The sequence below is a fragment of the Macaca nemestrina genome, chromosome 6, assembly GCF_043159975.1.
Source record: "Macaca nemestrina isolate mMacNem1 chromosome 6, mMacNem.hap1, whole genome shotgun sequence".
Classification (NCBI taxonomy): domain Eukaryota; kingdom Metazoa; phylum Chordata; class Mammalia; order Primates; family Cercopithecidae; genus Macaca; species Macaca nemestrina.
This window is the reverse complement of record NC_092130.1, coordinates 11,548,573-11,573,447: the sequence shown is the minus strand read 5'-3', so window position 1 is coordinate 11,573,447 and position 24,875 is coordinate 11,548,573. Positions and strand designations below refer to the sequence as shown.

At 43.7% G+C, this 24,875-nt stretch overlaps 1 protein-coding gene and 1 long non-coding RNA gene across 4 annotated transcripts in view; one reads left to right on the top strand and one right to left on the bottom strand.

Moving 5' to 3' along the window:
* The window catches only part of LOC105480842 (slit guidance ligand 3), a 639,820-nt gene that overhangs the window by 176,501 nt on the left and 438,444 nt on the right, over window positions 1–24,875 (bottom strand). The window contains exons 1-2 of one of the 3 annotated variants that reach the window (XM_011740023.2): window positions 14,127–14,392; window positions 7,280–7,351 (exon numbers count right to left, since the gene is read on the bottom strand). In XM_011740023.2, the coding sequence (XP_011738325.1) occupies window positions 7,280–7,351; window positions 14,127–14,179 (125 nt within the window). In that variant the 5' untranslated portion in view covers window positions 14,180–14,392. Of the gene's footprint in view, window positions 1–7,279; window positions 7,352–14,126; window positions 14,393–24,875 lie in introns of those variants that run through there. The other 2 variants (XM_011740025.3, XM_011740022.3) reach the window with 2 other exon arrangements.
* Window positions 14,708–22,473, top strand: LOC139363706 (uncharacterized). The gene is made up of 3 exons (XR_011624475.1): window positions 14,708–14,838; window positions 19,979–20,027; window positions 22,347–22,473. It is a non-coding gene; the product is annotated as an uncharacterized lncRNA (long non-coding RNA).

Genomic DNA, 24,875 nt, shown 5'->3' with positions numbered 1-24,875 from the left:
ATGTTCAAAACTATGTCATGACTAAACACCCTGATAAAATGTTTGTAGCTCCCAGAGAAACCCAGGTGAAACATTTTATAAATAAAAAAAATGAGTCTGGTCTCTGTTGTAACACACCAATTTTCACTGTAGCTCCGATTTTGTTCCTTATTAAAATGAGAAAGAAAGATCACCATTTAGCCAGAGAAATGCAAAATCAAAGGTAATGTGAAAAGTGGACTGGTTCAGTAAAATACTATGCTGTTCAACATTTAAAATGATTCTAGTACAACCACATCTTGTTCTGTTCAGAGACAAGTCATAACAGGGACTCTAGAGACTGGTGGTGTGGGCTTCAACTCAGTTAATTAATTTCAACTCGATTTGGTTCCACATACTTTAACTGGCCACCGAGTAAGTGCCAGGCATGAGTGAGGTGTGGATATAAAGCAGAGAAACAGTACAGAAGTATTTACCAACTTTACTTATTATGAGCGTCTTGATTGGGAGCCTATTTGCTAGGCACACACCAGCGATATCTCTCTTAACCCACACAGCTATTCTCAGGGGTGGGTATTACAGTTTCCATTTTTCAATAAGGAAAGGAACCCCAAACCACCTAGTCTGGTAAAGATGAGCTGGAAGCTGGTTCTATGAGAGGACTCTAACCCCTCCAAAGCTCAACTATGGCTCCATACCTTCATGTCTGGGGCAGTTTTGTGGACCTGGATCTGATGCTGATAAAGCTGAGGTCATAAATTTAGACCTAAGCACCCCGTGGGTCAGTGTTTCAATAACTATGGTTTCTGAATTATTCTGGGCATTCACTATAGAAAATAATCTCAGTAGTGCATATAATTGTTTCTATGTATGTGTGTTCTGGTAGATGCTTTTAATTTTAATTTTTGTTAAGGGCAGGGGCTCAGATATCAGGCAGAACTGGATCTGAGTTTGGAATGAGTACTTGCCTTTGTACTTGCCACTGTGACTCTGGGCAAGTTAGTCAACTTTTCTAAGGATCAGTTTCCTGACTGGTGAAATGAGGCAATTCCTAGGATGTGCCTCATAAAGTTGTAGTGAAGATTTAATTGAGATGCCTCATTCTACTGACTTGTCACGGTACCTGAAGATGCTCAAAAATAGAAGTAGACTCTCAAAAATAGATGCTCAAACTTGGAGGCTCTAACAAGAATAATATAATCATAGTAGTAATTGTTGTACCATGGTACTATATATTATTGCTACATCATTATTATTATTCATTAATCCTCTGGCTCTGCATCCAGAGGAAGCTCAGCTGAAGTGGCCAACACACTGTGACTTGCATTAAACTCTGGGTTCTCTGAAGTGGGCAACATTGTGCTTGAACATCCTAATACCCTGTACCAGGACACCAACCCCGCTCTAGGAGAGTGAGCACACCCTGACCTAGGTTTCAGGACTGCTGTCAATTTGTTTCCACTGCCTTCCTCTTGTACTAGAAAAGGACCTTTTCCCCATTCACTCTTCTGCGTCTACCTGTGTGGTTCTGCGTTAGGCCACATTGAACCCACCAGGATATGACTGAATTAGAACTACCCTAAAAGTCTGGTTAGTTCTGCTATTGCTTTAATTCTTGAATCTCTCCTCTCTAAACATGGGCTCGGTGGCCTCAGTACACCAATTGATCCAGGAGCCTGGGGAACAAGAACCAGGGCAGGTGGGGTGGCTCTTGTGATGAACAGCTAGAGTCACCTCTTATTTTTCACCCTCATAGGCATAAAACCAATGACAACTGCCGTAACCTCAAACGCAATTTGGAGACTAGTTTAACCCTTGAGAAGAGCTTCTCAGAAGCTAAGATGCGAGGGATTCGTGACTGCCTCTGGGGTGTCCTTGCTTAGGTTCGGGTGTCCTGGACTCCACGTCACTAAGCTCTCTCTGTGTGCCCAACTCCACCACACTGGTGAGCTCTGGCCTATGGAGCTCAGACCACCAAGCACCTGCTCACTTCAAGCTTTACTGTACCCAGCGCCCAGCACTGTGCTGGCCACACAGCGTGTCTTTGCTTCTTGGATGGGTCAGCACAGGGGTCATGTGGGCTGGCAGTTAATGTAAATGGGTACGGATCAGTGGCAGAATGCGGTCTACATGCCCCATCCAAGGAGGACAGGTGCTCCCCAGCCACAGCTGACTGCAGTGTGGAAATGCCCCCCACAGTTGCCAGCGCTTCTGGTTTTTCTGGAGAAGCTGGAAATCTGGACTTTTATGTAAGATATCTCAATTTTCAAATGTGAAACGCTCATCTCAATTTTTAAAAGACATTACGCAGGACAAAAGAAAAATCTCGTCTATGGGAGCAATATGATCTGTGGCCTAGTTTGTAGCCTCTGGTTTAAAGAGAGCTAAAAGCTGGATCATTCCTTGATTCTGTCATGGACAAATGTGTGCCCTACCCCAATTTCCTAAATAACACCCAAAACTAAACGGCGGGTTTTGAAAGGATGAACTGTGCTTGGGATCCCCAATCTTACCAGGGGATCCCTTCTGAACAATCTGATTGCATGGAGGTGCCCAGTGTGGACAGAAACATGGGTCAGGAGTCCCAGATTCTAAGTTCCCCTGTTACCGCGGACTCGCTGCTGACCTCAGGCAAGTCTCCCAGCCTAGGGCCAGGCCTAGGGTGAGCCAAGACAGGTGCTCAGGGTGCAGACTGCTAGGCTGCTTGGGCCTCTCTCCAGTGCCTGCTCTCTGTGTCTTAATCTGGACAATGAGCGGTCATCCTGGAGACACCTAAGATCCCACCAGCGCCAGCCTATAATAATGTCAATGAATTTCCAAAATTGGCAAGTGTCATAAGTGGGAGTGAGGGCTTCCAAACAGCACACGCTGGTTATCTACGGACCTGTTGGGATCTCCATGCCATTTAGCTGGCACCAGTGATTTCTCAAGGGCAGACCAATCACCGGGAGATGAGAGCATCTTCAGGATGTGTTTCTGTTGTCTGTGGTCCGGCATTTTTGACAACGTATTTATTGAACTTCTGACTTGCTACCTTCTGTCAGGATACAATATCCAAAAGGACTTTTTATTCTCCTATAATACTATTGAAAAACAATTCATGACATATGTTATTAATGAGGTTTTCTCATTTTTGTTTAATTTGTTCTTACTTTTTAAAATTTTCATTAGAGTTGAGCATTTTTTTTTTTCTGACCCACGATGGCACGTTGGGCAGGGAGGTGCCACGATAACTGGTGAAATGCCTGGCCATCCTCAGCCTGGCTGGTATGGGCTAGAAACCCAGGGCTCAGAGCACCAGCACAGCGCGTCCTGACCCCACAGAGCCAGGAATGCAGTCCTGGCATATTCAACTGCAGTATAAGCATGACTTACCTGGAGAAAACCTAGTGTGTGCAAACTGCCAAAAGCACAGAACAGGTGGAGATTAAAGGGCAATGATTTGAGTAACAGCAGAGGGTCTGACTCACAGAGGCTCAGTCCCTCAGTTAAGAACCTTAAATGCCACAAAGCTGAGGCTGTATTTTTTTTAGTGGGGGAGACAGGTCTGGAAAGCAGAGCCCCCAAACTGTGGAGTGCCGAAGTCTATGGCAATGGCCACAAGAGGGAATAAATCATCTCTGGGACGACAAGTATATCAGTGAAAAAGCAGGATGAGTTCCTTACTCCTGCAGGTTTGATTTACCTTCAACTTTGTGGGCACCTGTTAACTGGGTGAAGGGAATGACAGGGCCAATTTCACAAACCTGTGAAAGGCTCCAACGTTCTCCCCAGCGGGATTGTGAGTCATTGCTAGTTTGCCTCCATCAGTTCTTGGAGGCCAGTTCACACCACCCCGCAGCCCACACCCGCCGTACTTCAGGGCAGCCAATCACCATGACAGCCTTGGCAACATGCATCCAAAAGGCAGCTTTGTAAAATGGTTAGCACACAGGCTCTGCAGCTAATTAGGTAAGCAGTTACTTGGCTTCTCGGAGATGGGCTACTTTTTTGATAAAAGCAGGGTGATGGTAACAGGAGCTCTATTGAGAGACTGTGAGGATGGCAAGAGCTAGCGCATGTAAAAGCACTGGTGGTATCACTGGGCTTGAGTAACTGCTAGCTATTTTCATTTTCCTCATTATTCCTCCCCCGTAGTGGCACGGAAGGCCATGAGAAGTTTCACCGCCCAGGCTATCCTTTTCTTCTTACTTCCTGGAAAGGGGAGGGGATGGCTCCTTTCCCTGTCCACCATACTCTGTGCTGGGCATCCCCCATTGGGAATGAGTCAGAAATGAGGTTGAAATGGGCAGATTTCAGTCTTTCCCAACCTTGCACCAGTTCATTTCTCCTCATAGTCAGTGGCTACCTCTCAGGCTCACCTCCGACGTTCTCATTCAATGTAACTGGTAAAACCATCGTCAGCCTCGATGGAAAGAAGTTTTATGGCGTTTCCATCCACAGGAGGGACGGAATAACAGGGTTATGGCATGTGAAATACTCTTCTATTTGCAGTTGACATCCATCAACTTTCCTTAAGTTAATTTGAGAGCTTTCTGGGACAACTAATGTGTCTTTCCTTGATTTCTACTTCACGCTGCCTAACGTCAGAGAAAACACACCCGAAACATTATAATTTATCTTCTTAATTTGCAGACGTTTAAGCTTTAGATATGTTAAAATGCTCTTTCTGGGCATAGGATGTTTTGAACTCTCCTCTTTCCCTCAGAAACGTATCAAGCTAATGTGTGATACTGTCACTGAGTTCCTATTTATTATTTCATTGCCAGGATTCTTTATGGTGCCTAAATTGTGATTACAGAGAAGCATTATAAAATGTCAATGTGTGGATGAGATTTGGAAGGTCCTAGGGGTGGGGAGGGGAGGTTCTTTAAATGGAGATGTCAGCTCCAGCCAATTTCAGAATGGCTCACCATTAAGATGGATGGTTTCAAAGCCGTGTGCCTCTGCTGGAAATTAAAAACCCACGGAATAACTGATTATGATTAATTTCAAGTACTTAGCCATGTGAAGCCAAATGAGAGTGTCTTTAAAACAAAGCTATTGATCTGGCTTTGTTTGGAATTGAGAAGATAAACTAATCAGATCCTATGGGCTCTTTGCAATGATAGGGAATGAGAACTTTGCTTTTTTTCTTTCAGTCACAGGTTTTTAAAGCTTCAACTTGGAGACACCTGGTGCATCTGGATATCTTTTTTTTTTTTTTTTTTGGTATCTGAGTAGATTTGGTATCTGTCCAAATCTGTCCTGGGCAAGGGCTTGATGGGGGTGAGGGTGTATAGGGGCAAAAGTTAGGAAAGTAGAAGGGATGGCACTTATGAGAGCCCTTCCTATGAGGTACATACACTGTTTTTAAAAGTTGAGGAGATAGAGAGATTAAGACACTTGACCCAAGCCCCACCTAGATGTGTCTGACTGTAAAACCCTCTCTTCTCCCTCAGACTGCCTTCCTGGTGAGGAGAGACAACACCATTCCTAGCACAGAAAATGAACATGAGGGCTGTCAGGTTGTCACAGCTGTTTTGTGGCAGCTGGTGACTTCCATTTCCTGGTCTCTTCCCAAGGAATTTTCTCACCTTTCTCATCCTGTCAAGGGAAGAAAAAGGTGATGGGCTCTGAGCAGCCCTTCCTACAAATGCTATTTTGCAAGCAGGGAAAATCCTGCCTACCCTTCTCAGCCCCAGCCTCCTGATAAGAGGAGTCCTAGGTTACTAAATTTGGGCTGGCATCCTCTCCCTCACAGACAGGCATTTGTTGCCGGTTCCAGGGTCAGAGTTTGGGTGAGGAGAGACAATCTATTTCAGAAATGACAATCTGACCTCCCTGACTGTGGGTCCTGTCTTTTCGGGACTGGGAATTCTCAGCTTTCATCCGATTTCAAGCAGCTTGCAGCATCAGCATCCCCTTTTATTTCCCGTGATTCCTCTTGGAATCACCTTCCTCTCAAACAACGTGGCGAGGCTCTCTCCAACCCGTTGCTAGTGTCTGCGGGGCCAGGTGAAGAGGAAGGCGGAGGGAAGACCTTTCACTCATTCTTTCACATACAAAGGAATGCTTTAAAATACTCATTCACTTATTTATCTGGCATTCATTGATTCTTCTGGAATCAGAGATAGGAAACCTGCGACTGTGTAATTTCTTATTTTTAGGAGGATGCTCGAGAAACCCCACTCTGCTATCAGTCACTGGCTAGAATCGTACCATGGGAATTATTTTTAGAACCAAGCAGCTACAGAATTTGGAAAGGGGCAGTCACTCCCAAGACAGAGCAACCAACCCTTTCATTTTGCGAATGAGGAAACTGAGGCTCCCAGAGCCGAAGAGACTTGCCCAAGGTCACACGACTAATCAGTGGCAGAATCCGGACTCGACCACACGTCTCCTGACAGAAGTGACACAAGTTCTTCTGTGCTGTACTGCCTTCCTCTCTGGGCTTCTCTGAATCAGGGACAGCTAGAAGTGTAGCTTTGGTGAGAATAACCAAAATGTTTTCTTACACAATTCAACTTTAGTTTGAATGACCCCAAGATGACTCCTAGCTGACTCTCCTCCTGGGACTCGGGTTTTCTTAGTTAGACTCATTTGAAAATCCAGAGCTCAGAAAGGCAACTACACATTCTTTCTAGACAAGGTGCAAAGGGTGGGATTATGGGGAAGGGGCTGCCTCCTCTCATCTCCCCCCATTGCCCACCCCCACCCCTACCACCCCCGGCCCCTTTAAGGTCACGGTCACTGTTTAAAGTTTCAACTGAAGCCTGAGATGAGATCCCAGGAGCAATAGCAATGACTGGGCTTTCCCAGGCTGTGTGGCGTTCCCCTGCCCTGGACCAAGGTCCCTTTCTGATTCAGGTAATTCCAGCTGTCCTCCTGGCACTAACCTCTCTCTCTCTGGCCCCAACCCCGGACCCTGTTTCCCAGTGTGCCCGCACTCAAACACACTGTCCCTGATGCTGTGGCAGGCTCTGGGGGGGGTCTGCTCCAGCCCATCTGTTTCTCCCAGCAACAAATACTGCGGGAGCACTGGGGGAGAAGGAGAAAGACTCGATTGAGACTTAATTAGCAGGAACCCCAGTTTGTGGGAGGTAAGAAATCACACTTGGCTGCCTGCAAACACTTTGACCAAGGTGAGCCGGAGGGATCTCCTGGTTCCCAATTTTAATAGCACTGCAGCAAAAGACCAGAAATGCATCCACACAGACCCTCCTGCACATATTCTCCCCCTCTCTCCTCCCCACAGGGACACACACACATACACACATATGCACGCACACACAAGGCAGCGATCGCAAAATCAACTCACAGGATCTCCAAATCGCGCAGCGCTCGGAAGGCTCCATCTTCAATGCAGCTGATGTGGTTGTTGTCCAATTGCCTGTGGAAAAGCAGGGGAGAGCATGAAGGCTGAGCGGGGGCAGCGTGAGGGGCCGGCGGCCCAGGCCACCCGAGCGCCTGTCCCTCCACCCCCTTGCAGGCGCTGCTGGTCCCTGCCAGGAGCTCGTGCAGAGCCAGCCTGTCTGCCACGCTGCTCCGTCTCTCCTCTCTGACTGTCTGAGAGAACTACACAGACGAGCGCACCAAAAGGCTGTCAGGTCTCAGTAAATATTAATTGCGCTTTTTTTTTTTTTTTTTTTTTTTTTTTTTTTAGGCAGAAGGGAGTAATTTCATTACATTAGGGCATCCAATCCATTACGAGCTCTTACCGTCATGTCACTGAAACAATTTCATTAAGCTAAAGGCCTGTAAATCATTGGAGGTCACTGCTCTGCCCTCCGCGACCTCCCAGAATGCTTTTTTCCTCTCTCCCGTTCCCTCGTCTCCCTTTTACTGGAAGTTGCAGTCTTCTGCTCTGACACAGTGCTAAATCTCAAGGCTTTATCTGCCCAAGAGCGGCAAGGGTGCATGGGGAATATACCAATTCCAAATTAGACTCAACTAATCTAATTTTATAGTCTTTTTATTATTCTAAGCACCACATGTCTGTGGTGGTTTGATGCCTCTGTGCATTGTTACGGGCCCCATCTGGTAGGTCATTCTATTGAAGCATTTTCTGACTAAATACAGATTCCCTCAAACTGCACTAACCATCATCAACATTAAAGAAATTCATTGAGGGAAGCGTTCATGAAGAGGGGAAGAAGGAATATCGTTATTGCCTTAAAGATGTACCACTTTGATTTAAATTGGGGAGAATTAAATGCACCTATTTCCAGACTCCTTTTTTATTTCCCTTTCCATCCTGTGAGCATGAAAATAATGTCTCTTAAAAAGATGCCTTGACTAATATACATTCTAGTTGGAGACTGAGCTATTTTAGTTGAGGGATAATACATAGAAATCGTTTTTCTAAAAAATTAAAATATATATAATGTGTAAGTCAGGATACCAACTATGATCACACCCCAACTTAAATATCATGTATTATATACATAACCCATTTTATTCCTTAAAAAACCATAAAAAACAATAAGATGTTATACAGGAATTGGTTATTGACACCAGATTGTCGTACTCTGTCCACAGAGCACACCATAGTCTTTGGGGCTGCGGGTCAGGTGAAAAGAACTATGGCTGTACTAAAAAACTCCAAGACTCTTAATTTTCTCCACCTCTTAGGTGGAAGGTTTTCCTGGTGTTGGAATTTTCATGTGTAACTTGAGTTAAACGATCCCAGGACAACTCTCCACAAAAGATGTGCCAAAGCTACCTTTGGGAACCCTCTCCCAGGGCTTTATTTTCTACTGAAGGAAGGCAGGATTAAAATGAAAATACTATTATCTTTGGAAAAGTATCCAGATGTAGAATTGTATAAATGCACACAAAACGCAATAGAGTGATGCCGTGCATTACAACAGACAGGCTCTGTCACAATATTATGGAGAATTATTAATATATCATCTCAATAGATGCTCATGATACAAGATTCAGATATTTAGAATAAAAGAAAAAAACAATCCACAGGCATCTCGAGAAGCAGAAGCACATTTTTGGTTGGCGAGTTCTGTATCTAGCGTTCAAAGTTCTCAGTGACGCCCACTCACACGGAGTCTCACCGCGTCCTCTCGACCCCTAATTCTTCTGGAGCCTTTCTTCACATGAGTTTGCTGAGCCTCTTTTTCATAGATTTCTCGCAGTGTTGGGGCCGCCGATTCCCCGCAGAGGTTCTATGAAGGCAGTCTAGTCCTGCTGCCCAGCTTCTAGATTTATCATCAGCTCAGAGGCCGGTGAATCAACAACCCCTACCCCACGCCAAGGCCACCAAACCTTACCAAGCAGAAATGCAGTGGAGCTGGCTTTTGGCTCCAAGAAACTGTTCAATGAACATGCTGAATTCGGCAAAAATGGCACCATCCGCCTAAGTAGAAAAGGATCTAAATCATCACACTGGGAAGTCTGGGGTGTGTAGAGATGGCAGTTTGTGGTGCATCGGTTTTCATGCAGACATTTCATAAAGGTCCTTGCTATTAGTATATTATTTATTTACTGGATTTGTGAAGCGTTTTCTATTCCTTTTCTTTTTGAGAACACCAGAAATCAAACAGGGGACTCTAAATGTACAGAATTTTATGTGGAAAGAATGGAATCTGCAGGGAAGAAGAAAATGCCATAGAAAGAAGAGAATAAACCAAAGTGGTAGAAAGTAGCCAAAAGATTTTTTAAAAAGACTAAACACATGCTACTCAATATCCCATCACAGTCCTGCTACTCAGCAAACTGAAGTGGTGGGACAAGAGTCTTCGAGAGGGCTCTGATCATTTTCAGGCTAAAAGCAGAGACATCTAATATGTTACTAATTATGTGACGTTTAAATATTTTCAGTGGGTGGCACAAGTTGACATCTAGTTTATTTGCAACGGGGAAAACTGAGCTTTACTATAAGCATCTCTGTGGGTGTATTTTATAGACTATTTTAAAACATGAAACATCAAAATTTAAAATATTTATGCAGAAGTGTGCTTTTCTAGAAGACATTTATTATAACTGAGATTGCCTCCTTTTGTTCTAACCACAGATAAATGAAACAGACAGGGTATTCCAGTCGTGATGGTCAAGCAGCCATTCTCAAGACAAGATGCCCCATTTGTTACCGGGGTCTTTAAGGGTTTAACACCTATGGGGGCCCCATAAGGTAAACAAAAACCACAGCAGTTACTCCACTTCCCAGCTCTTATATCTCCATGGCGCCAAGCATCAGCGTATTTGTAAAAAGCCCAATTAATCGTCCATCAGCTTTCCTGATATTTCATGCAAATACACTAGGTCTCTAAAACAAAGTAAATACACACTTGGTTCAGACACGTTTCTTTTTCTTTGCAAAATGACACCTCAGCAACATAAAAGTTAGTCCTGACACACAGGAGAAGGGAGGCAAAATAAACACAAGCCCAGCATTTCTTTGAGGATGGTGGAGTGGAGCGTTACTAAACACACAGAGAACCTTCCGAAGCTGAGGCCAAAACATCTGACTTAGCAGTTTGCTTCTGGGGGCTGATGTGACCACAGGCAGCTGATGTGTATTCTAAGCTCTCAGGTCAAAGGTTCATATCGTGTCTTTGAAAGACCTCGTTCAAAGACCCTCTCAAAAACAAATCAACAAAGCCCATTGCCTACCTTGCAACATGCACGCCATCACTCGGGAGGCATCTGCAAAAAGGGCTTTGGAAATGTGAGCAGAGAGAACTCAGCAGTTGGAGGATGCCTGAGGGCTCTCTTTCAATTTTTCTTGGGCCATAAGAAGTGTATTTCCCACAGCTGCTGAATCTTTGCTTCTTATCATGCAACATAACTCTCCCCCGTGCCTAGCGCAGTGCCAGCCACCTCACAGATGGTCACCAATAGTTGCAGAATGAGTCCTTCTGGGTAAAGGTGTCAGCGCTGAACCCAAGCTGTATGGAATAAAGCTCTAAGCCATATCGTCACGACTGTGGCCCTGTGGCCCTTCTAGTGACAATAAAGACTGAGCACTCCTACTGTGCCTGGACAGGGCTAAGCACTTTCCCTGCTTCCTTGTCTTTCTGAGACACAGACCTCTACCAGGGAGCCCTTGGGAAGGAGGCTTGGAATAAAACAAGGTTTCTGTGGGTCCAGGATGAAGATGGGGAACGGGAAGGCAGGAGATTTTGGGAAGCCTGGCTATGTTTTTAGAGGCCACTTTTATTGTCCTCTACTGTATACAGGATACTCAATTTGATTTACACTCCCCTGTCTCTGAATAAGCCAAGAAGCCCCAAAACATTTCATGATATTAAATTAACTGCTCTAATTTCCCCAGGAAGCTCGAATTTCGGCAAACAATATGAGTGCTAAAATGATACCAGAGTCCATTTAGAGAGGAATCCTCCGACAAGCACTAAATGCAGACTTCCCGAGAGCAGCTTTCTGACTACTGTATTTTTATACTCTGAGAATATAAACAAGGCGGAAAGGAAAGCCAGCGTGAGTGAGGACTTAAAATAATCTCCACAAACGGCAGACTGGGAGATAGCACTTTTGTAAGAATTCCCATTAGTAAGCATAATATACTCCTATTATCACAGTTCATCTCTTTCAATTACAATGTGAAATTTCATAATTGAAGCAGGATTAGAAATATTTTTGTGCTTCAAAAATTGAAGCAGCCTATCTAAATCCTTTACAAAGGGTTAAAAAACTGGCTACAATTTAAAAAGCTTCTAACTATCTCCCAACAATAACCAAAAAAAAAAAAAAAAAAAAAAAGAGATAAAGAAATGTATAAAGAAATGTATAAAAAGAAAAAGAATTTTTTTTTTTTAAATTTAGGATTTCAGTGATGCATTTAAGTTCCCATGAAGAATGCCTTGAAAATAGACATCTCCAGAAATAGGCTTTGGGTATCTGGAAGAAAAGCCGAATTCCAAACTAGGTATCTACATGCAAGGTCTGTATCGGGGATACCCATCTAGTTGTTCACTCCTCATCCAGATGTTCTGGGGACCCAGCATCTCATCAGGTGGATGGTTAAACTTCGCCTGAGGGCACTGTCCCTCCAGGGGCCCCCAGTCTGGCAGCAGCGTTCCGCTCTGAGCGTTCTGTTCCTGTTCCTCCTCATGCTACATGGGAGAAGTAGCTGAGGCTCAGCACCCGTTAGAGTTTAACAATTTGCTAATTTCTGAATAAAGCTATCCCTACCAAATGTGCCAAATAAGTGTGGGGACTTCTGTATGAAATTCACAAGGGAAGCCTTACTAGAAACCCAAAGCAAGTCAACAGTCATGAAATCCAACAAGAAATTAACCCGTAAGAGTAAGATAGTACTATGAGATGTTCACACTATCTTAGGTACTCAGGAGGAAGAATAAAGTATGAGACATTCTTTGAAAATATTTGGAAGAAGGTTGCCACCTTTGGTTTTTACAGCTCAATTATATTGAAAGGTTTAAGGGAATTAAAAAACCTAAACTGTAATAATTTGAATTCATTTTTGATGAAATACACATATATTCATCAATGTACATATTCAAGGTATTCTTTTTCTAGACTGAGGAGAAACAGAATGTTTTAACTATAAAAAGAAAACCAGGGGAATCCCTACTTTCATGAAACAAGGCAGAAGACAAAATGTGAAACAGCCTTGACGTGCTATTTCTTTCCTCCCTATTATCCAATTGTCCTTTAAGCAGAGAATAGGAAATCTAGAAGCGCTTTTGAAGGTTGTTTTTTTATGACAGTTTAACATTCTAAAAAATCATTATTGAAGAACAAATTATAGAAGCATTTGTCTGCTGCTAGCTGGGGTCTTTGAAAAAAATAAAGCTCAAGGTTATTTTAACTGACAAAAGGAAAAAAAATTATCTTCAGAAGAAACGCATATACTTCATATAACTGAGTATTGGTTACACTTCCTCAGACAAATCAAACACTTGATCTAAGCCGCAATCTGCTAATGAATTGTCACTGCTTCTCATCATTAGAGGGTTACTGTAATTCTACATTAAAACAACATCTCAAATGAGCAAAAAGAAGGGAATCTATCATTTTGCTCATTTTGCACACTTGCCCACCAGACCCTACAATACATATAAATGTTTACTGATCCATGAATTATTTAAGTATCCACAGAGACCCCTGTCTCTAAAACTGGCAACTCTATGCCTATTTTTCCTACATATGTAGTTACATGTAATATTGTATCCATGTAAATACAAATATATATAACTGGTAAAGCAATTGTTGACCTCTGACGTTTAATGTGGTACAGCCAGTTATATTTACAGAGATATTTAGCTAATTGATTGTTAGCATTCCAAAGACTTCAACCAACCAAATCTACTTTGTAAAGGACAAAGTCCTAGCTTAATTAAGCTCTCTGATCAGAACAGCCTGCTTAGAACTTAGCTGAAAATTGAACAAGTCTATTTCAACAAATGTCGTTATGCATGCTTTGCCACATAGCTAGCACAACACCTTCTATTTCGTATAGATCATAATGCCGTTCAACATATGCAACTTCTCAGCAGGAGAAAAACTGCATCCACTCCAGTAGATGCTCCTGAAAGCAAGCTCTGCAATAATGCAAACAGTGATGATGGATTAGCCACAAAGAGGCACACCAGACCTTGGAGAATAAAGAGGTGTTTTACACATCGCTGGGAAATATCAATAACTTCACTTCTGTGTTTACATAGTTGCCTGTATGTTGGGCATTTGGAAAATGAATTTGTGTTGAAAAATGCAGGAGGAAGATCCCTGCAAACCAATTTAGCATTAAAGATAGTTACGGGGGACAAGCAGAGATACCACTTAATTGTGGCGAGTTTAAATTGGAAACAAATCTCTGGCATTTCTAGATAAATAAAAGAACAACAATAACAAAACAAACAAATCCAAAGCAAATCAAATGAAAACACCCCATATTCACAGCGAGAGTATCATTTGTTTTCTAGCAACTTTTAGGCCCAGGGACCAAGGAAGTTTGGTTACTGTTTGCAAAATGTGCTGTCACACTTTGAGGCTTGCCTCAAATCTACCCTCATCCTGTGGTCATCCCCATGTTAGGACCAAAGGGTTTTATACCTAGGTGGACAAACTCCCCAAGGTTTGCCTGGGACTTTCCCTGATTTAGCATTGAAACTCCTGTGTTCAATCCTGGGAAACAAATCAATTCCAGGCAAACTGCGATGGCTGCTTACCCTGTTATACCCCATGGGGCTGACTCAGTTGAAAGTAGATTTATTCTTGACATTTCATTCCCTCAACCATATCCCTCAACCTTAAAATGTCTGTTGACTCACAAACCCAGCTTTCAGTTCTGTTGGCTCTAAAAGGCTCCTCACTGCAGCTTCTGTAAAATGGGCTGCCCCTGTGCAAACACACCCATCATAAGGCAGGGGGAGTCTTGAAAGTCACTGAAACATTGGACCTTGTGTTCTCTGCCTTCCTCATTGGGAATCAGAATTTCTTTTTAAGAAGTATCAGTGTTTTACTCGCCGGCCTTACTGATGTCATGAATACTCAGAGGCTGGACAAATAAATGGCTGTCTCCATAGTGATTGGGGCAGGTTTGTGGTTTCCCTAGTTACACTCTTGAGCGATAACCATCTGTGGTTCTTCCCCGGCAGAGGCGCAGGAGGGAGGAAGAAGCGAGAAACTGGGAAGATGAAATGTGCTTTTGTTAACGGGCATGAAAAGTTATCTCCCACATCTCTGTTTTTCCCTCTGTTTTTCTAAATCACCCAGCACAAACTATAGTGAGGTAGTTTTTTTCTTTTCATCCCCATGGGGGTTTCAGAAAAAGCTTCCCACTGGGCTCTAAAGATTAAACGATTCCAGCTGTGTGAATATGACCACTAAGCAGGAGCCAGAGCTGAGATATTTCTTCCTGGATGGGAGGTCAGTGCCCAGGTGAGATGTTCGTTTTCATTCAAATACAAGATTGCAAGCATCCCCACTCTGGGTCCAGGCCATGAATCGGCCCATCCTGGGGAGCGCTCCCTGACAGCACACTGAGACCACATCATCTCCTTCAGCCTTGAGAGATCTTTGTTTCCCTTTAAAAACATCACATAGATTGCTCTTCAAGAAAATTAAAGTTTCCTTGAATTTATTCACATTTCCAGCCCATACTAACTCACCCTTTAAAGGCTCTTGTTATTGACTAGCCGTTTTTTTTTTCTTATAAAAATGGAAGACTAGGGCTTGTATAATTTGTAACTATGCAAACTAAGTGATTCACATCCATGCCCCCGAGTCTCAGTTGTAAAAAGCAGATAACATTTAGTCCAAAAGGAATTTTTGTGTATTAATGAAATGTGTGCACTCTGAAAATGTATTTGTGGCATTGCTTAATTTTATTTGCTTTAAAACAAGTAATATTACATTTAGGAATTCTTTTTTACATAATCTCCAAGCTCTCTTTCAGCTCTGAAGTTATATGACCTGAAATTGGTTTCTTATGAAATTTTAAAAACATTCTTCTTCATCTAACTTAGACCCTTCTGTGATTGGAACCTCTCTCTTTATCCCTTCTTCTTCCATCCCAAAGAATCTATTATTTGAGATATTCAATATAATCTTTCTGGACTAAGGGCAGCAGTTCAGACTCACAAGCTTTTCATACTTCTCCTGCTGTTATGAGATTGAAATACAAGAAGCCACCAAAAACCTACACCAAAGAAAATACAAATTGCTCCCTTACTGAAAGAAGGATACCAATGTGTGCACATACTCACAGTTTCCATAGTTGAGACAACTAAGGAGAGAAATTGCAAAATTTAATCTCATTTCTCGGTGGCTACTTCCAACTAATAACCAATCAAGTAATGTACCACCTAAAATAGTCAAATGCCACACCATCTATGGCATATAAGTTCATAATCTTAACATTCCATAAACTGTACACAAACCTTCAGTGGCTCCCCGTGGCTGACATTATAAATTGTAGCAATCACAAAACCATCACAACCATGATAATAATTGCACACAACATTTATTCAACACTTATTAAGCATCAAGTATTGAACTGAGCACCATTTAAATGTCTTATGCCAGTCTGATCTCACAATAATTCCTACAGAAGAAGAAAGTGAGGCATTGAAAGCTATGTCTTTAAACTTGGCATTGAACCCAGTTCTGTCCATGCCCACGATGACTGTAAGAGATGCTGCTCCTCTGGAAACAGCCCACACTCCTTAGCCTGACCTTAGGACCTAACTCCTTAGCTGCACCTCTCTCTGTGTAATACATGAATGCACCAAGTACTTTCATGTTTCCATGTTCACTTATGCTTGTCCTTGCCCTGTTTGTGAAATCCCTCTCCATCCATCAAGACCTTCCACAAAGGCCACATACTCTAGGAGACCTTCCTGCACAAACTCAGGCAAAATAAACTGCTCTTTCCGAGCTCTCGTGACCCTTCGGTCATCCCCTCATTCAAGCACTTACTTCACACAGTAGGACGAATTGTGAATACAGGAGAAAAAAGAGGTTCAGAGAAGTTGTTATGTAGCATCAAAAAAGGAGCTCGGCTACTACATTGGAGAGTCAAGTTCAAACCTGCCTTCCCAATCCAGGAGCCTCAGGGCTCACCCATCAGGCTATTCCACCTTTCTCTGACTTTCAAAATACAAAGACAGGGAGCCTAACATCACTGTGTGGGTGTAACTCAAGTTATTGTAGGCTGGGAAGAGGATGGTGAGAAAGCCAAACTTTAGTCTTGGTATTTGTCACTGGGAACTAGTTGCTTTCATTGGACTGCAAAGTATTCTTACCCAGAAGATGGGGTTAGGGGTTCGGGATGCGGGGAGCAGCACAGTCAACAGTGTCCCCACCACTGCCTCCTGTGTCTCTCAGATTCCTTGGGGGTCCCGGTCCATTTGACTTTTAGGGTCACTGGGGATGGTAACTGATTTTAGCTCCAGTCACAGAGGATCATGGATGGGTGCCTGCACCTTGAGAGGATGCTTCAATTCCAGGTCACCTAGTAGGACCCAACGGGTGGTCTTCCGACCAGGCTGGGACAGCGTAGTGCTCTCTTGGGCACAGGCATGGCCTCTCTGGACAAATGGTTCTCTTTGCTCCAGGCAAAAGTGGTAAATTACGCCGGTTTGAATCCATCATTCCTGGGCATGGCCTTCCCCAGAGGTGATAAGGCTTGTCTTCCAAGGGTATACAAGCCGCAGGAACCAAAGGAACGGGACAACAGTAACCAGATTGTGTCGTAGGGTATTCAGGGTGAGTGGCCATTAGCGAGGCATCACTCAAAGGTATGTCTGTGGCAGCAGAGGCCAATTAAAACATGTTTTGTAAGTTCAGTGTACGGGGGATATCAAGGTCCTTGTAATTAACTGCTGAGAGAAGGAGCGTCAAAACTCAGCAGCATGTGCTGTGCTGATAGCCGCTTTCGATCTAGCTAACACGCAGCATGGAAATACTCTAGAAGAGGCCAGTTTCCTTTTCTTTACTATTATTTTTGAGGAATAATGAATGCCTGAACTTATCCGCAACAGGAGAGCGGGTACAGTCTCTGTTTCACACACTCCTGTACCTGGCCCACAGCGCCTGGCACACAGGAGGTACTCAGTAAAAAGCCCTAGGATCACATGAGATTCCACTTCACACACACTAGAGAGGCTATCATTAAAATGATGAAAAACAGTAAGTGCTTGGAGAGGATGTGGAGAAACTGGAACACTCTTACACGGCTGGAGGGGATGTAAAATGGTGCAGCTGCTGTGGAAAACAGTTTGGTGGTTCCTCAAAAAGTTAAACATAGACTTATCATATGACCCAGCAATTCCATCCCTAGGGATATAGCCTAAAGAATTAAAAACTGGTGTTCAAACAAAAACTTGCACACAAACGTTCACAGCGGCACCATTCACAAGAGCCAACAGGTGGAAACAGCCCGAGTGCCTGTCAGCGAATGAGTGGATACACCAATTGTGGTACGTACACGTAAAGGAATATTATTCAGCCACAAAACAGGAATGAAGTGCTGATGCACGCGGCAACATGGATGACTCTTGAAAACATTATGCTAAGTGAAAGAAGCCAGACATAAAAGGTCACCTATTGTGTGATTCCTTGAATAGAAAATGTCCAGAACAGATAAATTCATAGAAACAGAAAGCAGATCAGCAATTGCCAGAGGCTGGGGGCAGGGAGGGAATGGGGAGTGACTGCTGAGTGGGTACAGAATTTCCCTTGAGGGTGATGAAAATGTTTTAGAAATAGATAAAAGTTTACCATCCCCACTCTCTTTGCCTAAACTGACATTTTTTCCCCCTGAGTCTTGAGTGATTTTTGGGAGGCTGAGGCGGGTGGATCGCGAGGTCAGGAATTCAAGATCAGCCTGGCCAATATGGTGAAACCCTGTCTCTACTAAAAATATTTAAAAAATTAGCCAAGTGTGGTGGTGGGCGCCTGTAGTCCTAGCTACTCAGGAGGATGAGGCAGGAGAATCACTTGAACCTGGGAGGCGGAGGTTTCAGTGAGCCAAGATCGCACCACTGCACTCCAGCCTGGGTGACAGATTGAGACTCCATCTCAAAAAAGAAAAAAACAAAAATAAATAGATAAAAGCGATGGCTGCACAACACTGTGAAGGTACTAAATGCCACTGAATTGTACTTTTAAATGGTTAGTTCTATGTTATGTGAATGTTACCTTAGGAAAGGAAAAAAAAGTGAAGATTGCTCTTTCCACGACAGGCAGGAACTATATGAGACCACCCCATTTTGAGGGTGGTTTCCCTCTGACGACGTCACAGTGAAAGACAGGGAAGCCTAGGATCAGTTCTTACACGATGAGATAGCAAACCTGATTCTATCGGGTGTGAAAAGAAATATCTTGGCATTGAAGAGCAATGCAAATGAAGGAGAGAAACATGAGGAAATTGAATTCACCTATTTTGGGGGATTATTTATAACAAATTTTAAAACTCTCTCCCCCAGCTTGCTTTGGGGATACTCCCAATCACTCAAGATTCAGGGGGAACAATGTCAGTTTAGGCAAAGAGAATGAGGACGGTAAACTTGATGGAAGGAGAAAAATCACCTGCTAGGCTCCCAAGTCCAGCGTAAAATAGTGTGGGATTAGCCACTGTTTTGTATTTTCCACACCACTGCTCCTGCTTTTGCATCAGTAGCCAGCACAGATAACTCAGTAGATTGCATTTGCATTTCAGAAGCCGAGTTCCTCGTGTGTGTGTGTGTGTGTGTGTGTGTGTGTGCGCGCGCGCGCGCGCGCCTTTGCTCAGACTGGTTCTCTTAAAAGGGGAGAAAGGAGGCCAGGCTGTTACCCTCACTCAGGGCACTGAGGGAAGTGCTTCTGACCAGAAACCCCTGCCTGCAGAGGCCGCTGGTCTGGGTGGGCTATGGACGCACGACGGCTCCTGGGGAAGAGATGGTGGGAGGGCCTGATGAAAATGGTGAGGAGTTTTCCCTCATGCTGTCTCTAAATTCTCCCAGGACTCTCCGGAGCAGCCAAGTCAGTCTCACTGGTAAATCCAAAAACATCTGGGGGACCCACAGAGATGGTTCCTACTTGGGTACCATCTGGGTGAAGGCCAGTTCTGCCCACAAGCTTCTGGGTCCAGAGCTCTTCACTGCAGCTACTTCTACTTAATTGGCTGAAGAAATTTCTGAAGAAATTTATAATTCCTTCCCTGATTCCAAAAGGGGAAATAAGGGCATTGTTCACACTTCAGAACTGAGGATGAGAGCCACTGTTCTGGGGGAGGATAAAAAAGAGTGATTTTCTTTTATTCATTTGCCAGCAGTAGAGATTTGTTTTGTTTTGTTTTTAAGATGGTGTGGTTTAGTGGAAAAAATACAGTTTGCTCAGGAATCAGATGCTAAGGATATTTGACCTTGTTGGACTATGGCCTAACTTCTCTGGGCTAAAATTTCCCTATTGGTAAAACAAAGGCAAGAAATAGATGATTTCTACGGGCCCCTCAAGAGCTGGCATTCAGCGCTGCTGAGTTTTCATTCAGTCCCTGAGTCCGTCCTCACATGAGGTTTTTCTCATTTTGTTGTTACAGGTCCTGTCTGAGGAGTCAGATTTTATTTTTAATGCAGTACCTTGAGAATGTAAGTGTAAATCTCCTCCTGTTTGGAACAGTTAAGACGAGGACTCTCCAGGGGGTCAGAGGTCTGAACAGCAGGGTGGAAAAAAACACAAGTATGAATGAATGTGGTATTAACTTCTACCAAAGCGCTCCACGGAAAACCGCCAACCTCAAAAGGCCTCAACGGTGCCCATCAGGTAGAGATTCACGTAGGAGTTCTTAGGCGGGACAAGACCAGCTTTCCAACTTCCGGATGCATACGGGGTTAGACACAAGGTGTCGGGCCACTGGGGATCCTGCTACCCCATCTCTTGGAGATGCCTCCTCTTCCTGCTCAGCTCTTCTGTGTCTTAGAAACAGCATATTTTCCTGTTCCATTTGTCACAGAAACAGCTTTTAAAGAGCATTCAACAGTGTTTCCAGCATTCAATAATTTCATAGCTTTTAGAAAGCTAAGACTAGACTCCCACATCTACTGGAAAAATGAGAGTCTAGAAGTGGCGAACACAGTCTCTGAAGACAGAAGAGGAGAAAACCATCCCCGGGGATAGTCCCAAATGGAGCGACTCACTGAGAAGTTCCGGGAGATGCAAGGGCAGAGAATGGGCCTTCTAGGACTTTCCCCAATATTCTCCAGTAAATTACATTAGAAATGGGCCACCCCACTCCTTTGTCTCTTTCAGAAATGATCTTTGGACTTATACTGCCCTTTCTGGCAAGTTCATTCTACTTTTCTATCCCAGTTAAAGGCTAGTTCTCTTATAAGCCTTGGTTTGGGAAAAGTAAGGTCCTTTCACGTAAGACTTGGGGGGAAAAAATTCCTTGTTTCCAGATCAAATGTGTTATTTTCTCAGCCATCCAAACGCCACTTACATAGTGCCCTGGACTCTATCCACAGACTCCCCTGCAGCAGCCTTCCTTATGCATTGGGCGCCCAGCAGCTTTCTGAGCTCCCTCAGCTGCTCCTGGCCCTCGGAAGCCTGTCCCTGATGGATACAAATAGATAAGCTGTGTCTTCCTATACTTCCTTAAGCTCCCTCATTCTGTTCTTTGCTTTAAAATGTTCCATTTCAAGTTAATCACCAAAGGTTTTGATTTTCCACCCTGGGTTACTCACAGGCATTCTTGGCATTTACCTCTCGGGGACTCAGCACATCCCCATCAACCATATTATGCTTTGGTTCCTAGGCCCCTGGGTGGGCTGGGTGCAGGGGGTACAAGATCCACACGTGAAATGCAAAAGTGGGTGGCTGCTGCTGCAACCCTTCTCTAAACAGGGAGTGAGGCTTGCGGTGGGGTGGACACAGTCTTACAACATGAGTGATGCTATCTCTAGGACTTCAAAGCAGAGAAGTCTGAACCCACCCGATCAGGAAAGGTTGGATAATTAGCGCTAACGTTTCCTTTGCCTGTGATGGATAGCCACTTTGGAAATATTTTCCATCCTGACTTTTCCTTGGGTCAGCATTGTGGCAGAAGGAGGGGGTGGAGAGACGGGGTCTCTCTTGGTCATGATGTTCTATACTAACCCCTCCAAGAAGAGAGAGGCCCCAGAATTGTCTCTATACAAAAGGTTTGCATTAACTGTAATGAAGCAAATGACAAAATCAATAAAGTGGGAATTGCGTGGCTGTCATAAAGATGATGTAAATCCAGGGTTCACGATGGTTATGAAGCTATTTAGAATTGTAATTAAAACCAGCACCATTTTTTTCAAGATAAAAGCCCCTTTGACAACCATAAATGCAAGCTACAGGAAATTTTCAACAAATATATTCAAAATTAATGTATGGCACAAAGATGGCATAAATTAACTGAGGATAATCCATAAGCCCAGGCTGCAGAATGTAAGAGCACTGAGTAAAGAGATTTCGATTTCACGTTTGGTTTTCAAGCAATGTGGTTTTCAATTTTAATCAAGTTAAAGCTTGACAGAGCACTTAGAGACTCTGAGTGAATGGCATATTTCTGACAACTACTTTTCAATGAGACTAAAAATGCTGTCTCTGTATTTGCCCAACTTGAGATCTCACAGCATTTGCTATTTTATGCATCCCACACATATCAGAACAGAATTCAGGAGCGTGCATGTAGGAGATGACCTTTTTGTTTTATTTGGGAGTGGGAGTAGGACGGGGAGGGAGAGGAAGGGGACGGGCTGTCCAGGTCTTCCAGTCCTAACGAGTTATCTTTCTTGGACTTATTTTCTGAGCCCTGATTACCCACTGTAACACTGAGATTTCTTGGGAAACATTCACCTACTTACTTATCTATGATCCTACCTTCCTCTTTCCTTACCTATCCACGCACCTAAATTCAGAACATCACCGTTTGCCTTTAGATCATTAACAAAATCACCTGCTATGAACTTCAACTCTGCTGAAGGAGATTCCAGCCCTCAGGGTGGTTGCAGCTATAGAATTGTAAAATGCCACTGTTGAAAGTGATCTCAGAGATTATCAGATGCAAGCCCATAATTTTCAACAGAAGAGGAAAGTAAGGATTAGAGAGAAGAATTACTTAAAATCCTGAGATAGCATTTGGCAGAGAAGTAAGGACTTGATTGCTAAACCCTTGGGTCACACTGTTTAGAGACGAGTGACACCTGATACACCAGTGAAAAAAAGTAAAGCAATAAAAGGTGATTAAATTACATCTTCAAGTCTGAAATGCTACTAGAACTCAGGGATGCTTGACTCCTTCATTCCATCTGGGGCTTCGGTGTGGTGAGAAGTGGAGGGATTGAGGAGTCCCAGGGATTTAGGGCTGTATTAATTATGTTTTTAAATTTTCTCTACTTTAAAATAGTTTGACATCTTGTTGGGGGAGGGAAGGGTTCTTGGCATGGGAGAGACTGCCCCTTCCAGAGCTAGCTCATTCCTAGAGACAGTAAACACATTGCCAATGAGCCTATCTTTCATATACAGACCAACTAATCCCAAGTCCATATCCTAACCACCAGCTGTATCTAGCTCACACACCAAGCCAGCCTCTACTCTGCCCTAAATCAACCCAAGGCTGTATACAGGACGACTAGGAATAGCCCTTATGCCCCAAGGCCCACATGAATTATTCAAACTAGCCATTCTTAAGCCGTTTCCCCTGCCCTGCCTTGCCTTTCCTATGAAACCCCAATAAAGGCTTTGGCCCCAGCTTTCCCCTTGCTCCTGTTTCTCCATTCTGCCCGACTCTGGTGCTTCCTCTGCGGCCCTGAATGACATGCTGTGCCACCATTTCTAGGGACCAGTGAGTAACAGTAAACTTTTTGTTAATGGCATTGACCTGTCTGTATCAGCCTTTACAAATTAAGACCCAGACACAGACCAAGGGAACCTAGGTGCTGGTCTTGCCAATTGGCCACATGTTTAAAAGGAGAAATTGGGACCATATGATGTATTTCTTAAAGCCCTGTCTAGCTTGGTAAGTCTATGACTTTCAGTAGGGCAACCTGAATTCCACGCAGTCCCCCCGCCCCCGCTCCCCCACCTCGGCCCACCCAATTTGCCCCATTTCAATAGGCAGTGAGGCTGGCTGCAGTAGAGGAATTGCATGCTAGCCAAACCACTTATTATAAAAGCACATGTCATACCTGCCTTGGTAGTAAAATGGGCAAAGAAAGGAAATCATTTCAGGAAATCTAATTGCATTAAGGAGCTGATTCCAGAAAAGGGTCTTGGCTTGACATACCAAGAAGACTCATCTTCCGTGACAACAAACAATTCGCCAGAGAACATTTGCACATCCCCAACCCAATTGTATGGGTTGACAGCAAGTTCCCCAAGCTGCACGTGGACCATTCTAATGGCTGGAAAGGTATAAATGGTATGAAGCAATTTCACAATGGACCCAAATGGAAGTTCAGTGCTAGTGCTCACTTTAAGATGGCCAGAACATGTAAAGAGAGCCCAGGAAGGGTTAAACTGTTCAACTTCGGAGGCACACAATAAGGAAGGGCTTAGCTTGGGAACCTTGGTGTTTTGGTGTGCATGGCAATGATGTACCCCTTTCAACATTAGCAGCTGCTTAGCAGCAGTGAGAGCATCATTTAATGGGGCCATAGGAGATGTAACTACAAGAGACCAACACTGTCCTTAGAGAACAAAACAAGACCATTTCTGAAGCAGAGCTAAAGCTGAGAATCTTGGCTTTGTGGTCTGTTTATTTTTCATGTAGCTGGAAACCATGTTTAAGGCTAACACTGGGTCAAAGGAATCTCTCGAGATATTTAAGGCATGATACAAAAGCATAAGAATGATACATCGGATTTTGGGGACTTGGGGGAAAGGGCGGCAGGTGGCAAGGGATAAACACTACACACCGGGTGCAGGGTACACTGCTCAGGTGATGGGTGCACCAAAATTTCAGAAATCACCACTAAAGAACTTATTCATGTAACCAAACACTACCTGTTCCCCAAAAACCTATTGAAATAAAAAATAAGGTATGGGCAGCAAAAGGCAGATTAAAGGGAATGGGGCCAGGGACATTCTGTTTAAAAAAAATTTTGGAAAGCTCCTTGTATTTCAATTCCTGTGAAATGTCTTAAAAGTCAAGTACAGAAAACTCCAGAAACTAATTACAGTTAATTGAAGTGTTACTACATGATGGTGTCCTTCTTACTCTTATTGCTTTGGGTTGAATCACCATTACTCAGCCACAACTCTCTCCCTATTCATTTTTCTCTATGCAAATCCTAGAGATCACTCAATAGAACACTGGTTTTTTTGTTTGTTTGTTTGTTTTGAGATGGAGTTTTGCTCTTGTCGCCCAGGCTGGAGTGCAATGGCACAATCTTGGCTCACAGCAACCTCGGCCTCCCAGGTTCAAGTGATTCTCCTGCTTCAGCCTCCCGAGTAGTTGGGATTACAGG